Raw genomic sequence first — 17,276 nt, 5'->3', positions numbered from 1 at the left:
TTCTCCACATCCTCTCCAGCATAAACTGTCATTGATTTGGTTTTTATTTTAACTATTCTGACAGGAGTAAGATGGTATCTCAGAGCTGTTTTGATTTGCATTTCCCTGATGACTAAGGATGTTGAGCATTTTCTCAAGTGTCTTTCTGCCATTTTAGACTCTTCTATTGAGAATTCTCTATTTAGTTCTGTACCCCACTTTTTAATTGAATCATTTGTTGTTTTGGATACTTGCTTCTTGAGCTCTTGGCAAATTTTGGAGATCAGCCCTCTGTCAGATGTGGGGTTAGTGAATTTCTTTTCCCATTCTGTGGGCTGCCTTTTTGTCTTGTTGGCTGTGTCTTTTGCCTTACAGAATCTTCTCAGTTTCAGGAGGTCCCATTTATTAATTGTCAATCTCAGTGTCTTTGCTATACTGGTGGTATGTTCAGGAAGCTGTACTTCCCACTTTCTCTTCTAAGAGGTTCAGTGTGGATGGATTTATGTTAAGGTCTTTGATCCATTTGGACTTAAGTTTTGTGTATCGCAATAGACACAGATCTATCTGCAATCTTCTACATGCCAGCATCCAGTTATGACAGCATCATTTGTTAAAGATGCTTTCTTTATTTCCATTGTATAATTTTAGTTTCTTTGTCAAAAATCAAGTATTTGTAGGTGTGTGGGTTAATATTAGGGTTTTCACTTCTATTCCATTGGTCTACTGGTCTACTTTTGTTCTAATACAAATCTGTTTTCAGGACTATAGCTTTATAATAGAGCTTGAAGTCAGGGATGGTGACGCCTCTGGAAGTTCTTTTATTGTACAGAGTCAAGGACCATCCCTAGCATTTTCATGTCCTCCTAGAGATGACATGACTCCAGACCACACTGCAGAAATACCACCTCTTAGGGTAGGAAGCAAGTTCTGAGAAAACATACTCTCATCTTACCCATCAGTTAAAGATTAAGCCTAGTGAAAATTACCAAGTCACTCAGGCTATAGGCTTGAGTAATAGAGGGTAGATTGTGAAAGATAAAACCTACAGTTAGGTTACCAGGCAACACAGGATGGCCTAACACTCCCTCTGACCTTTGCTCTGCCAGGCTCATGGAAGCTGCAGTTAACACCCCCATTCCCTCCCCTCCTCACTTCCCGCCTAAGATCCTATATAATGTAGTGAGCCTCAGGTGTGTTTTTGGCTATGATGCTACCAAACTTCACAACTATCCGAGGCTAAGGGCTAAGGGCTAAGGATGTAAAACGAAGACAAAGACAGTGGCTCATTCTTACAAGGAGAATGGCATTTATTCTTGCAGGGGTAGAGCCTTAAATACTAAAGGCCAGCATGGTGGAAAATCCCCATGGTGGAAGCCTCTGTTCCCAGGGCCCTCCAGCAAAAGGTGTGCCCAAAACAGGAATTAGCATTTAAACAAAGGATGGATAACAGGAACTTGCTGCAGGCAATTCTGAGAGGAGGGGATGGGAAGTGTTTAGCTAAAAGCCCCTAGCACAAGCAGACAGACCCCCATGGGGGAAGGGTGCAACAATATAAATCTCTTTGGGATTAGTAAAGGTTGTCAGCTTGATCAGAATCTTGTCTTGCCATCTGTTCCTGTACCCCCTGTCCTTCATTTTCTCCTACGTGTCCCTGGTCTTACGTTGACTGTTCCATGCTGTACGGGTCAGTACAGGGTTGTTTTGGCTATCCTGGGTCTTTTGGTTTTCCATACAAAGTTGATTATCATAAAGGAATGTCTATCAGTTTGAGTACCAGGTACAAATGTTCACAGCCAAAATTCATTAATGGGCACAGGCACAGGCCCTAGTTGGAGGTTAAGAATGACTGTGAACAACCATTTGGAATGAAGTCATGTGTGGTATGTCCTGCTTACAGTTTACAATTGATGGAAAAATAGCTTAAAGCAGTAATCAAAATATTAAGTGCATGGAATATGTGTAGGATGCAATGGAACATGGCTGAAGTTCTTACTTGGAATGGGAAGACAGGGTAAATTTTGCTGTGTATGTGATAAGCAATTATCTGTACATATGAATGAGGATGGACCATATGAAGAGGAAAGGGGGGAGTAATAAGCAAGTGGTGAAGAAACTCTAAAATTGGGAGATTAAGAGTTTTTATCACAGCGTTGATAGAGAGAAATTCAAGTGTCAATGTGAGACCATATGTGTATATACCATTGGTACACATGAGATAATGAAACGGTATTAATGACCGGATAATGAAACAATGTTACTGTCTATGACAGGAGATTTGTCCTTATCCTCTGAGCAACAGTGGTAATCCAAAGAATAAATCAGAAAAGAGCTGTTGGAACTCCTCTGTTAGAGTGCCACAGTGAAAATGAAGCAGGTTGAAGAAGAGAAGGGTCAGAAAACATAAGAACATGAACATGAACTGAGTCTGCTTCTGTATTCCTGTGACGACAAGGTGTGATCCTGATATGTAGATATAATCTCAGAAAACGATGAATGAAAGAGGAGAATGAAGAGAGACTCTGTATAATGTATAACAGCAGTTTGAGGTAAGGTAAAATGAATGGATTGAAATTCACAGATTTCTGACTCAAACATGAATTTATTTTACTATACTGTGGGAGAATGGGGAAGTAAGAGAATGAGGAATGCTTTGGAAGACAACAAAGATATAAATTTCACTTGGGGAATTTGCCCACGGTGCCTGTCATACATGCATACAGTGGAGGGAAGATGATTAGTGAACAGAAATCTGTATGTTACAGAGACGTGCATGCCTGATTTTGAAATGGTAATCTAAGGCATTAGAGTATGTGAAATTTTCTTGAAATTTATATAAAATATGATACTAAAGCTTATCAATTTCTTCAAGAACATCAATATGAAAAATAGCAGAGCAAGATATAAATAAACAGCAGCTACTTGGGATGTGCAGACAGGAGAGAGAAGCATTAGTCCATTTAGTATCTCAGTAGAAATGAATAAAAATGTCTAGGGAAGGATGGGAGATGAAAAGCTACTAAAAGAAGTTGCAAACTCATTAATGTATATTATTTATACAATATTTATAAAAATATATTATTACAGACAATTGGAATTTGGGGTTATACTTACAATGATAACTGTCAGATACATTGCTATAAAATATGTATCCTAGATATATGTTCACTTTTACTTTGAATTTTAAGGGACCATGATATTTTCTAGTTAGGATGCTGGAGACAGAAAAATGATAATGAACAACCAAACTGTCATCTCCAAGTTCCTCCTCCTGGGCCTGCCCATCCCCTCAGAGCACCAGCACCTGTTCTATGCCCTGTTCCTGGCAATGTACCTCACCACTGTCCTGGGGAATCTTATCATCATCATCGTCATTCTACTGGACTCCCATCTCCACACACCCATGTACTTGTTTCTCAGCAACTTGTCCTTCTCTGACCTCTGCTTCTCTTCTGTCACAATGCCTGAATTGCTACAAAACATGCAGAGCAAGGAGCCATCCATTTCCTATGCAGGCTGTCTGACACAAATGTACTTTTTAATGGTTTTTGGAGACATGGAGAGCTTCCTTCTTGTGGTCATGGCCTATGATCGCTATGTGGCCATCTGTTTCCCACTCCATTACACCACCATCATGAGCCCCAAGCTCTGTATGTGTCTGATGGTGTTGTGCTGGGTACTTACCATGCTGTATTCCATGTTGCACACTCTACTCTTGGCTAGATTGTCATTCTGTGAGAAAAATGTGATCCCCCAGTTTTTCTGTGACATATCTGCCTTGCTCAAGTTGGCCTGTTCAGATATTCATATTAATGAATTGATGATATTTATCATGGGAGGGCTTGTTAGCATCATCCCATTCTTACTCATCATTGTGTCCTATGTAGGAATTGTCCAGTCAATCCTAAAGGTCTCATCCACGCGGATTATCCACAAGGTCTTCTCCACCTGTGGCTCCCACCTGTGTGTAGTCTCACTATTCTATGGGACAATTATTGGTCTCTACATATTTCCATCAGCTAATAATTCAACTGTGAAGGAGACTGCCATGGCCATGATGTGCACTGTGGTGACTCCCATGCTGAATCCCTTCATCTACAGCCTGAGGAACAGAGATATAAAAGAGGCCCTGATAAGAGTTCTTTGCAAGAAGAAAATGTCTTTATAATGACAATGCTGTTTTACTAATTTTTAAATTTATCTAGCAAATATGTTGTTATCAGTATTACAAAATGCATCTGTGAAATGAGACACACATTCAATAACATACTACATAATATTTCCACTGAAAGCAGTAGGTTTTCGAAGTAGTCAGTTAAGAAATGGGACCTTAGTGACTCATTGATGCCACCCTCTGTCTTTCATGTGTGATTCTAGAAAATCATTAGGTAAGAGCCACTGTTTCTTCAGATCTGCATTCCTTAGATTTTTTTGTTATCATAAAATTTTGTGATTTTATGCAAATTTGTGTTGAAAGCTATACACTTTTCAATATGAATAAATGAGATACCTTGATCATGTTGGTGCTCAGTAATCTTTTTCTGTTTATTTTTTTCTAGCACATTATATCCTTACCACAGCTTCTCCTCCCTCCACTTTCCCAGTCCCTGTCCTACTTCCCCTCTCTCCCAGATCCATCTTCCTCCATTTTGTAAAGGGAAGCCTTCCCACCAGTCTGGTTCCACAGCCGCATCAGTCCCAAATAAACACACAGAAGGCTATATTAATTATGAAGCTGTTGGCCTTGCTTGTTTCTTACTGTCTAGCTCTGACTTAAATATTTATCCCATAATTGTTAATCTAAGTATTTCTCTTACCAGAGAAATTTCCGGGCTTCCTACCCCATGGCGTTACATCTTGACTCCCCGTGTTTCTCCTACCCAGAGTCCTCCTGGATTCCTAGTCCCACCTATCTTGTTTCCCTATTGGCCAATAGTGTTTTATTGACATATACACAGGACTTCCCCAACACCATTTCCTTTCAGAAAAGAGCAGGCCACTCAGGGATATCAGCTGGACAGCATATGAGATGCAATAAGACTAGGCACATACCCTTATATTGAGGCTGGATGAGGCATCTTGGTAGAGAGGAAAGAGTAAGAGACATCCCAGAACTCCTACTGTTAGGAGTACCACAAAACCCCAAGCTAAACAACCACGGCATGTATGCAGAGTTCCTAGTGCATACACCTTCAGGCTTCATGTTTTCTGCTTCAGTTTCTGTAAAACCCATGAGCTCTGCTTAGATAAGGGTCATGTTCTCCTGAAGTTTTTGATACTACTTTCTCAAACAATTCTTCCTCCCCATCATCTACAGGGTTCCCCAAGCTCTGCCTAAAGTTTGGATGTACGTCTCCACTTCTGCTCCCAGCAACTTCTAAAGGAAGCTTCTCTAATGATTGGGATAGCTAACAGTCTATTATTATAGCAGAATATTGTTAGGAATAATTTCATTGCCTTTACTTGGTTGGTCATGTTTGGTTCTAACCTAGGTCTCTGAGCCATCCAGCTTCCAGTTCCTGGCCATCCCAGTGGGTAATGGATTCCCTGTCTTTACTTGGATCTAAAGTTAAACCAGTCATTGGTTGGCCACTCCCACAAGCTCTGAGTCACCATTGCCCCAGCACATATTGCAGCCAGTACTGGCCTGGCAGGTTTTGTGGATGGATTGGTATAATGATATAAATACATACATACATACATACATACATACATACATATATATATTAATTATGATTTGTTAAAACTTACCTGATAATACAGAAAGCAAAGTCAGTCACAAGTCATAGAAGCCAGGCACACACCTTTAATAACAGCAGCCAGAAGCTAGGAGGTGGTAGTATACACTTTTAATCCTAGAACTCAGGATTAAGAGGTAGATAGATCTCTGTGAATCTCAGGCCACTAAGAGCTATACAATATTGACCAAGTCCTAAAGAAAAACAGCTCACACAAAGATGATCTTAGCACCTGGTATCACACACTTTAATCCCAGAATTAAGGGAGTATATAAGCAGGAGCAAGGACTCAGTATGAGGTATTCACTCTCTAGCCTCATTGATAATAGGAATATCCCAGCCCTTTTAGAGGTAAGAGCTCTCTGGTAGCTTAGCTGTTTTGCTTCCCTGCTCTTCACACTGAACACCAATATCTAGTATCTCTGGGTCTTTTATCATGTTACAATTGGTGGTCCCAGTTCCACTACTGGGAGCTTGTCCTGGTTAAAGAGATGGCCAGTTAAATAGCTGAGGACTACTTCATTATGTAAATATATCACATTTTTTACTCATCCCTTCATATGAGGAACATTTTAGGTTGTTTCTGGTCTCTGGCTATTGAGAATAAGGCCACTATGAACATAGTTGAGCATGTGTCCTTGATAGAATGTCTTTTGTGTATATACTTAAGAGTGGTATAGCTGGGTCTTGGAGTAGATTTAGTCCTAATTTTATGAGGAACTGCAATACTGATGCCCAGTAGCTGTATAAGTCTGCATTCCCTTCATCAACAGAAGACTGTTCCTCTTGCTCCACATCCTCTCCAGCAAGAGTTATCAATTGTGTTGTTGTTATCAGTCTTTCTGACAGGTATAATATGGAATCTCAAAGTAGTTTTGATTTGAATTTCCCTGATGGTCAAGGATGCTGAACATTTCTTTAAGTGTTTCCCAGTCATCTGAGATTACTCTGTTGAGAATTCTCTGTTTAGATCTATACTCCATTTTTAATTGGATTATTTGTTTAATTGATGTCTAGATTCTCCAGTTCTTCATATATTTTGGATATCCATCCTCTATCAGGTGTGGAATTTGTGAAAAGCTTTTCCCACTCTGTAGGCTGCTATTTTGTCCTGTTGACTGTATCCTTTGTCTTACAGAAGAAACTTTTCTGTTTCATGAGATCCATTTATTAATTGTTGATCTTAGGGTCTATGATATTGGTGTTCTATTCAGAAAAGTGTCTCCGGTGCTAAGGCTATCCCCTATTTTCAGATGCAGTGTGTAGTTTATTGTTGAGATATTTGATACACTTGGTTTTGAGTTTTGTGCTTAGTGATAAATACAGATCTTTTTGTATTCTTCTACATGCTGACATCTAGTTAAACCAGCACCCTTTGTTCAAGATGCTTTCTTTTTTCTCTTGTAAATTTTGGGTATCTCTATCAAAAAAACAGGTGTCCACATATATGTGAATTCATGTCTGGGTCTTCAATTCTATTCCATTGATCAATGTGTTTCTTTTTATGCCAAAACCATGCAGTTTTTATTATTATAGTTCTACGGTACAGGTTTAAAGCAGTGATGATGATGCCTCCAGAACTTTTATTTTGAGGGACTCTTCAGCTACCCTGAGTTTTTATATTTTTCAATATGACAAATTTGTCCTTTCAAGGTCTGCAAATAATTGTGTTGGATTTTTATGGAGCTTGCTTTTTGTAGGTTGACCATTTTTATATTTTGTTATATCTTCTTCAATTTCATTCTATAAAGACTTGAAGGCTTTGTCATAAAAGTCTTGAACTTGTAAGGTACAGATGAGTGTCTGAGATCCTAGCTGGAGATCTCTGCTCTCTAGGCCCTAGCCCCTGCCCTTTCCCCACCCAGACAGACTTCCACCCCCATCTTGAGGGATGACAACCACCAGAGCCACAGGCCCCAACTGCACCCAGAATAAGAGACCCCAACTTTATGTGGAGAAAGAGTGACCACCAGAGCTACAGGCCCCACCTGTACTGATTGCAGGAAGAGATGGTAGATAGTATATAAGAACACATTCAATAACACAAAGAGCAATGTGGCACCACCAGAAACCAGGGGTCCTACATCAACAAGACCTGAACAGAAGAACACAGATGAAGCAGAAGGAAATTGCCTTAAAAATTACTTCACGAAGATGATAGAGCCTCTGAAAAAAAGAAATAAAAAAATCCCCTTAAAAAATGGAGGAAAAGACAAAGAATTGGAAAAAAAGCAATAAATCCCTTAAGGATAGTCATAAAAAAACAAGAAAAAACATTCAAACAAGTCCAAGACTTAAAGAATGAAATAGAAGCAATAAAGAAAACACAAACCAAAAGAATTCTGCAAATGGAAAAGCTGGGCATAACCAGCAAAATACAAGAGATGGAAGACAGAATTTCAGTCATTGAAGATAAATTAGAGAAGATAGATTGAACAGTCAAGGAAAATGATAAATCCAATAAATTATTAACACAAAACATCCAGGAAATCTGGGGCACCATGAAAAGACTAAACATGAAAATAATTGATATACAAAAAAAGTGAAGAAGTCCAGAGAATCCACAAGGATGACAGATGGAGGAAATCTTCTATACATATGTTTCTCTTATTAGTTGATGAATAAAACACTGTTGAACCATAGGGAAGCAAGAGAGGTGGGACTAGGAGATGAGGAGAATTCTGGGAAATGTAGTAAAGAGAAGTCACCATGTGATCCAGGCAAGAAGTGACTTAGTAGGCAGTAACAGTATATAAGCAAGAACAAACAGGAAATTGCTCTCTTCTCTGTGGACACACTGAGCTGTCAACATGTAGGAAGGCCGAGGGGTAATAGGTCCCTGGAACTTTCTCTGGTAAGAGAAGACCATGTGAAATACTTAGACTAGCCAGACCAAGAAAACCTCATGTTACAGATGACCTCGACTAAGAATCTAAGCAATAGTGAAGAGGCTGCCTTAAATGTCCTTCATCTTTAATGAGATTGATGATTACCTTATATGACATCCTAGAGCCTTCATCCAGTAGCTGATGGAAGCAGAAGAAGAGAGTCACAACTAAGCACTGAGCTGAACTCCTAGAATCCAGTTATACACAGGGAGGAATGATGAGCAAAGACCATGCTAGGAACACCCAAAGAAACAACTGACCTGAGCAAGTGGGAGCTCATGAACCCTAGTCTGACAGCTGTAGAAACAGAATAAGACCAAACCAGGCCCCCTGAACCTGGGTGTCAGTTTGAGGGCCCAGGAAGTCTATGTGGCCACTTGCAGTGGAGCCAGTATTTATCCCTAGTGCATAAACAGGCTTTTTGGAGTCCATTCACTTTGAAGGGATACTCTCCTAGCCTAGGTATAGGGGGGCTCAGTCCTGGCCCAAATGATGTGACAGACTTAGATGAACCCCATGGGAGACCTTACCCTCTCTGAGGAGTAGATGGGGGACACATACGGGTGTGGGATAACAGGAAGGAGAGGGAACTTGGATTGGTATGTAAAATACGATTGTTTTTTATTTGAATTTAAAACTTAATTAAAGAATATTGTCAGATAAACCAGTAAAAAAAGAATATGTCTTCTTCTCAGTACCTCATGAAAGCTTCTCTAAAATTGACCACACAAACCTCAACAAATACAAAAAAATGGAAAAACCCAATGTATCTTATCAGATAATGATGGCTTAAAGTTAAAATTCAACAACAACACTAATTGCAGAAAGCCTACAAACTAATGGAAATTGAATAATGCTCAACTGAATCACCACTAGATCAAGGAAGAAATAAAGAAAGAAATTAAAGACTTCCTAGAATTCAATGAAAATAAAAGTGATTGGGGATATCCTTCTGTATTCTGTGAATATATGTTTCTCTTATTGGTTGATGAATAAATGCTGATTGGCCAGTAACCAGGCATGGAGTATAATCAGGACTGAGAGACTAGGATAATTATTGGAAGAGGAAGCAAGAGAGGGAGTTGATGGAGAGATGCCATGTAGCTGAGGAAGAAAGAGGCCTGGGCATCATCAGTAAGCCAAGACTTACCAGAGTATTGGACTTGCTAGCACCCACCAAAAGGGAACTCTGGTCCCCTAACCACTAGACCAGTAAGGGGCTCTTTCTGCACCCACTAGAAGAAGAGATGGGAAACAGACAATACAAAAACACAGTCAGCAACAGAAAAACAAATATGACACCCCCAGATTCTAAAGACTCCACACCAGCAAGATTCCAACATTCCAATGCAAATGAAGCAGAAGAGAATGACCTTACAAACAACTTCATGAAAATGATAGAGGCCCTAAAAGAAGATATAGGAAAATCCCTCAAAGAAATGCATGAAAAAACAAACCAAAAATGCAAGTAATGGAAAAAAAACAAAGCAAAAAATGCAGGAATTGGAAGAAAAAACAAACCAAAAAATTCATAAAATGCAACAAATGGACAAAAAGATAAACCGAAAATTGTAAGAAACAATTCAAACAGTGCAAGGGTTGAAAACTGAAACAGAGACAATAAAAAAAACCCACAATCTGAAGAAAGCCTGGAAATAGAAAAACAGGGCAAAGGGTCAGGTACTACCGATACAAGCATTACCAACAGAAGACAAGAGATGGAAAAGAGAATCTCAGGTGTTGAAGATACACTAGGAGAAATGGATTCATCAACCAAAGAAAATCTGAAGTCCAACAAATCCTTAACACAAAACATCCAGGAAATATGGGACACCATGAAAAGACCAAACCTAAGAATAATAGAAGAAGGTGAAGAAATCTACCTCAAAGGGGCAGAAAACATATTCAACAAAATCATAGAAGAAAACTTTCCCAACCTTAAGAAAGACATGCCAATGAAGGTACAAGAAACTTACAGAACACCAAATAGAGTGGATCACAAAAAAAATTCCCTCGCCACATAATAATCAAGATGCCAAATATACAGAATAAAGAAAGAATATTAAGAGCAGCTAAGGAAAAAGGCCAAGTAACATATAAAGGCAAACCTATCAGAATTACACCTGTCTTCTCCATGGAAACTCTGAAAGGCAGAAGGTCCTGGATAGATATTTTAACAACACTAAGAGACCATTGATGCCAGCCCAGACTACTATACCTGGGAAAACTCTCAATCACTATAGATGGAAAAACAAGATATTCCATGACAAAACTAGATTCAAGCAATACATATCCACTAATTCAGCCCTACAGAAAGTTCTGGAAGGAAAACTCCAACCCTAGGAAGTTAACTACAACCAGAAAAACATAGGCATTAGAGAATCCCACTTTACCAACAGCCAAAAGAACAAAGGGGTGGAATTCCACACATAATTCCAACAACAACAACCATTCCAAATCAAAGAAGAATGAGCAATCAATGGTCATTAATATCCCTCAATATTAATGGCCTTAACTCACCCATAAAAAGACACAGGCTAACAGAATGGATTCGAAGACAGAACCCATCCTTCTGCTGCATACAAGAAACACACCTCACCCTCAAAAACAGACATTGCCTTAGAGTTAAAGGTTGGGAAAGATTTTCCAATCAAATCGATCCAAGAAACAAGCGGGGGTAGCAATCCTAATATCTAACAAATTACACTTTAAAATAAAATCAATAAAAAAAGATGAAGGAGGTCATTACATACTCATCACAGGTGAAAGCCACCAAGATGAAGTTTCCATTCTGAGCATCTGTGCCCCAAATACAAAGGCGTACACATTCGTAAAAGAAACATTACTAAAACTTAAATCACATATAAGGCCCCACACACTTATAGTGGGAGATTTCAACACACACCACTCTCACCACTAGACAGGAATACCAGACAGAAACTCAACAAAGAAGCAAAGGGTCTAATAGAAATAATGATCCAACTGGGATTAACAGACATCTATAGAACATTTCATCCACATAAAAAAGTATATACCTTCTTCTCACCACCACATGGAACCTTCTCAAAAATCAACCACCTACTTGGCAACATATCAAACCTCAGAAGCTACAAAAAATGGGAATAACATGCATCTTATCAGACCACCATGCGCTAAAATTTGAATTCAACAACACAAATTGCAGAAACCCTACAAACTCATGGAAATTGAATAATGCACAACTGCACCATTCCTTGGTCAAAGAAGAAAAAAAAGAAATTAAAGACTTCCTAGAATTCAATGAGAATGAAGACACAACATACCCAAACCTATGGGATACTTTGAAAGCAGTGCTATGGGGGAAGTTCATAGAACTAAGTGCCCACATGAAGAAACTGGAGAATAGTTATACTAGAGAATTAACAGCACAGCTGAAAGCTCTAGAACACAAAGAAGCAAACTTCCTCAGGAGGAGTAGATGCCAGGAAATAATCAAATTGAGGGCTGAAATCAATAAAGTAGAAAGTAGGAAAACAATACAAAGAATCAATTCAATGAAGAGTTGGTTCTTTGAGAAAATCAACAAGATAGACAAACCTTTGTCCAAACTTACCAAACAGCAGAGCATGAACATGCAAATTAACAAAATCAGAAATGAAAAGGGGGACATAACAACGTACTCTGAGGAAATTCAGAGAATCATCAGGTCATACTTTGAAAACCTGTACTCCACAAAATCGAAAATTTAAAGTAAATAGACGACTTCCTGGATAGCTATTACTTGCCAAAATTAAATCAAGAACAGATAAGCAATTTAAATAGACCTATAACCCCTATGGAAATAGAAGCAGTCATCAAAAGTCTCACAACCAAAAAAAAAAAAAAACCCAGGTCCAGATGGCCTCAGCAATAGTCAAGAGGCTACCTTAAATGCCTTTACCCAGTAATTAGATTGACAACTACCTTATATGTCATCCTAGAACCTTCATCCAGTAGCTGATGGAAGCAGAAGCAAACACCCATGGCTAAATACTGAGCTGAACTCTGGAATCCACTTACAGAGAGGGAAGAGTGATGCACAAAGGGGTCAAGACCAGGATGGAGAAACCCATAGAAACAGATGACCTGAACAAGGGGTTACTCATGGACCCCAGACTGATAGCTGGGAAACCAGCGTGGGACTGAACATAGATGTCAATTTGGAGGCCGGGTTAATATGTGGGACCTCTGGTAGTGGATCAATACTTATCCTTAGTACACGAATTGATTTTGAGAGCCCAGCAGAGGGATACTCTCTCAGCCTAGACGCATAGAGTGAAATGGGGGATTGGGAGGAATGGAAGTCCTGGGGAGGAGGGGAGAGAGTGAACTGAGAGTAACATGTGTAAATTTTTAAATAAAAATAATTATTAAAATAAAAAAATAGAAAGAAGCAATGAAAAAAAAAACAACTCTCTGCAGGTGATGGGAGCAGATGCAGACACCCACCCACTCCCATTCCTCAAGGTGAGCTTGAGGAATCCTGCAGATGACAGGGAGGGAGAATTGTAGGAGCAACAGGTTCCCAGGACACCAGGAGAATACAGCCCACATAACCAACTAAGCAGGGCTCACAAAGACTTAAAAAGCAATCATGGAGCCTGCATGGGTCTGCACTAAGTCCTCTGCACATATGTTGTGGTTGTTTACTTAGATTTTTTGTGGAACTCCTAACAGTGGGAGTGGAATGTCTGATTCTTTTGCCAGCTCTTGGTACCCATGTCCTACTGAGTACCTTGTCCAACCTCAATTTGAGGGTTTATTCCTAGTCTCGTTGTAATTTGTTTTGCTATATTCAGTTGATATCCCTGGGAGGATTGCTCTTTTTTTTTTAAGAGAAATGAAGGAGCAGTGGATCTGGGATGTGGGGCAAGTGGAAGGAGCAGAGGGAGGGGAGAAGGCAGTTGGGATAAATTATATGAGAAAAGTGTAAGTAAAAATGATTTTGTAAAAAAGAATTCTCTGTTCAGATCTAAAGTCCAATTTTGCAGATTGTTTTTTTCCTTGGTGCTTTGCTTTCTAGATTATTTGAGTATTTTAGATAAAATTTTTCTTCCCCTTCACTAAATTGATGGTTTCCTTTGCTGTAAGAAGCTATTTAGTTTCATGAGGCCCAGGGTCAGCTGTCAGCATTAATTCCTGAAAAAACACAGTACTATTCAGAAAATCTTTATCCATGCTTACATGTTGTTACATAAAGAAAAATGAAATTTGCAGGAAAATGCATGGGATTGGAAAGCTACAATAACATAAACCAGAATCAGAAAACAAACCGTGCATGCACTCACATATATAGAGAGCCTAATTCCAAATCTTTAGATTTGTGTGTTTAACTTGAAGTAACTATAGAAGCCAGGAATGTATAAAATGGCCATTGGGTTGCTGGAGGGAGATTAATGGAGGGAAACTGTAGAATGCAGATTAATTCCTTGAATTCACTGCACCCAGGACACGTGTTCTGTATGGTTCAAGCCAAAGCTACTGAAGTTATCTAGTCCCTGAGGGAGCTCAGAAGTTTGGTAAAGGTGAAAGTTTTTGTGGGGTTTTCTTTGATAGTTAATTTTCTTTGGTAGTTAGTTCATTCTTTTTTTGTTTGTTTTAAGAGAGAGAAAGAACATGAACTTTGCTGAGTACAGAGGTAAGAAATGGTCTTTAAGGAATTGAGGAAAGGGGAAATGTAATAAAAATACATTGTATGAAATTCTCAAAGAATAAATGAAAACAATGTTTAGAAAGTTCATCATATAATTGCTACTACCAGAAACAGAAAGTCTACTCCTGGTTGTCTATCTACAATTACTGTGATATTCAAACAAGCAGTTGAGAATGAAGATCTATAGCAATACTATTTATAACTTTTACAAAGTGGAAAGAGTCATTAACATATGACTTGGTAAAATGTTTCACACAATAAAAGAAAATAGTAATCAGTGACAAAAATAGCTGAAATATTGATATTTATTTATACCTATATACATATACCTTGGAAAACATCATAGTAATGAAGGTTGGTGGAGATTATATGTGATATGATTCCATTCATATAAAATGTTAATGACATAAAAACATAGCTGCATGAGGTTAGGCTAGGGGATACAGACAATAGCAATAAATGATCAAAAGTTTGTTTGAGAAAAATAATTGTGTGATAATTACACACATGAATGCACAAAATGTGTAACTAGAGATTTCATGGTAGTAAATACTAGAATTCTCAGCTATATATTCTGTTACTATAATTATTATTATAAATAATAGTATAGTCTCAGTTCTTATAATTCTATAGCTCCATCATGAGACATATTACAAAGTTTTACTAAATTGGAGGGTAAAACAACTTCCAGTGACTTTGGGTTCTTACCTAAACCAGTATACAGAGAATAAGCCAGAAGTTCTCAACCTTCTTAATGCTACCACCTTTTAATACAATTCCTCATGTTGTGGTGACCCCAACCACAAAATTATTGTTAACACTATTTTATAGCTGTAATATTGCTACTATTATGAATCCTGATATAAGTATCTGTGTTTTCCAGTTGTCTTAGGCTACCGCTGTGAGTCATTCAATACCCCAAAGGGTCTAGACCACTGAAATAAAGATATCATTGTGCCTGGGGTTGTTGATGCTTATGATCAATGGAAATTATAGTTGCTATACAAAAGTAAAACAAGTAATACTGTGTCTTTTTCTGGGGCATTCTCCAAGAAATAGTATATTGTACACACATAAGTAAATGTTAACATGACCTATATTGACCCAATTAACATGAGAATGATGGAGATGCAGATTCCCTCAAAAGGAGAACTTGATTATAACATAACATCACAATTTTCATCCAACTGATGATTGCCATGTACATAAAGGATTAGTGAAAACAGAATTGTGGATGTCAGCTATTGCTTCAAATTGACAGCAACATAGACTTTGGCAGTAGGCTACAACACAACAACTAGATAGTAGTTTGCAAGAAGATAGTGATGAGCAACATTAAAATTTTTCTTAAAGCTAAGGAGTCAAAATTCATCTAAACCATGGGAATGTGTGCTTCAGTTTTTTCCTAAAAACAAACATGATGTGAGGAAGGTAATTTTCACACATTCCTATTAGCAGGTATAGAAAGTGGGGCCATAGATCTGATCTATGCTATTTATCCAGTAACATACCCATTCCTCAAAGGGCTTGTTTACAGGGAGTTACAAGGTACCCACAGAGTGCCAAGTGGCAACTTTGAAAATGGGGTCTTCCTGGGCTTGTTTAACCCACAGAAACAGCTGACCCAAACAAGGGGGAGCTCTTGAACCCCAAACTGATAGGTGGGAATCCAGCATGGGACTGATCCAGACTCCCTGAATGTGGGTGTCAGTGAGGAGGCTTAAGAAATCTATGGGGTAGTAGATCAGTATTTATCCCTGGCATACAAATGGACTTTGGGTGCCCATCAGACAATGAGAGATGATCTCTCAGCCTGTACTCTTGGGGGAAGTCCTAGGCCCTGCCCTGGATGAAAGGACAGACTATGGATACCCCCCATGGAGGGCCTCACCCTCCCTGGGGAAAGGAGAGGGGATTGGGGGATGGGGTTGGGGGTTGGGGTGGTGGGAAGGTGTGGGAGGAGGGGAGGGAGGGGGAGAGGGAGCTGGGATTGACATGTGAAGCAACCTTGTTTCTAATTTATATTTAAAAATAAAAAAGACATTAAAAAAAGAAAAGGGGGTCGTCTCCGCATCTATGTGGCAGTTGTGTAACTTTGGGATTCTTCTTGTGAATCTCACAAGAAGAATCCCAAAGTTGGAAGCAGGGACTGCCTGAGTTTTTACTGGCTTTCGGAGCCCTACTCCTCATATTGGGTTGTGTTGCCCAACCTTCATACAAGGGAAGACTTAAGTCTTACTGCAAATTGATATGCCATATTTTGTTGATATTCATGGGATCCTCCCTTTTCTGAATAGAAATAGAGAAGAAGTGGATGGAAGTAAAAAGGGGAGGGGCAGGGAGTGGAGGAGAAGAGGGAGGGGAAACTGTGGCCAGGATGCAAAATAAATTAATTTAAAAAAAAAAAGATGGTGTGTCTTTAACAGCCACTTACAAGAAAATTTATGTTCTAGGAAATGTTATGTTATGTCATTTAAACATATACTTTCTGGTTACTTTTAGCAACTGTTCAAACTCTCCTCTTCTCCCCACAAAGAACAGACAACACCAAACAAACAAGTTAATGTCCAATCATGAGTTTGTCTCCTACTAAAGAGTAGTCACATGTGGTCAATGGCTATTATAAGTCACCACAGTAGGACCCTGAGGGAACTGGTCTTTTAGAGGTCCTGATGATTACTGCTTTTAATAAGTTACTGCAGACCTGGACTCCTCTGGGACAGAGAGAGTCTTATTTAAGGATACATAGCAGGAGAGGTGTTTGAAGTGTGGTGTAGACACTGGAGAGGACTGCAGACCTGGTGACTTCCTGTGCTCATAGTGAGTAAGAAGAGCAGGATCTTTTATCAGGATTTACGAGTCACCCTTGGCCATCCAGGTAGTTATCAGGAGAATGAGCTATTCTCTTGCTGTCCTTCCAACTTGAGGGTGTCTCTTTCTTCCCAATCATATATTCTCAGGTTAGTTTTTCAGATGATAGTATTCATCTTTGCCATCTCTCTG

The 17,276-nt window shown here is 39.0% G+C and overlaps 1 protein-coding gene across 1 annotated transcript; it reads left to right on the top strand.

Annotated features, from left to right (window-relative positions):
• The first annotated feature begins 1,861 nt into the window (after positions 1 to 1,861).
• LOC101827392 (olfactory receptor 1468-like) lies at positions 1,862 to 4,144 on the top strand. Its single transcript, XM_005088327.3, has 2 exons — positions 1,862 to 1,875; positions 3,202 to 4,144. Exons 1-2 carry the CDS (start codon positions 1,862 to 1,864, stop codon positions 4,142 to 4,144), a joined length of 957 nt encoding a protein of 318 aa, XP_005088384.3.
• Positions 4,145 to 17,276: the final 13,132 nt, after the last annotated feature.

The sequence above is a fragment of the Mesocricetus auratus genome, unplaced genomic scaffold (assembly GCF_017639785.1).
Source record: "Mesocricetus auratus isolate SY011 unplaced genomic scaffold, BCM_Maur_2.0 Super-Scaffold_100007, whole genome shotgun sequence".
Taxonomy (NCBI): domain Eukaryota; kingdom Metazoa; phylum Chordata; class Mammalia; order Rodentia; family Cricetidae; genus Mesocricetus; species Mesocricetus auratus.
The sequence above is the reverse complement of the archived record's forward strand: the minus strand, read 5'-3'. Positions and strand labels throughout refer to the sequence as shown.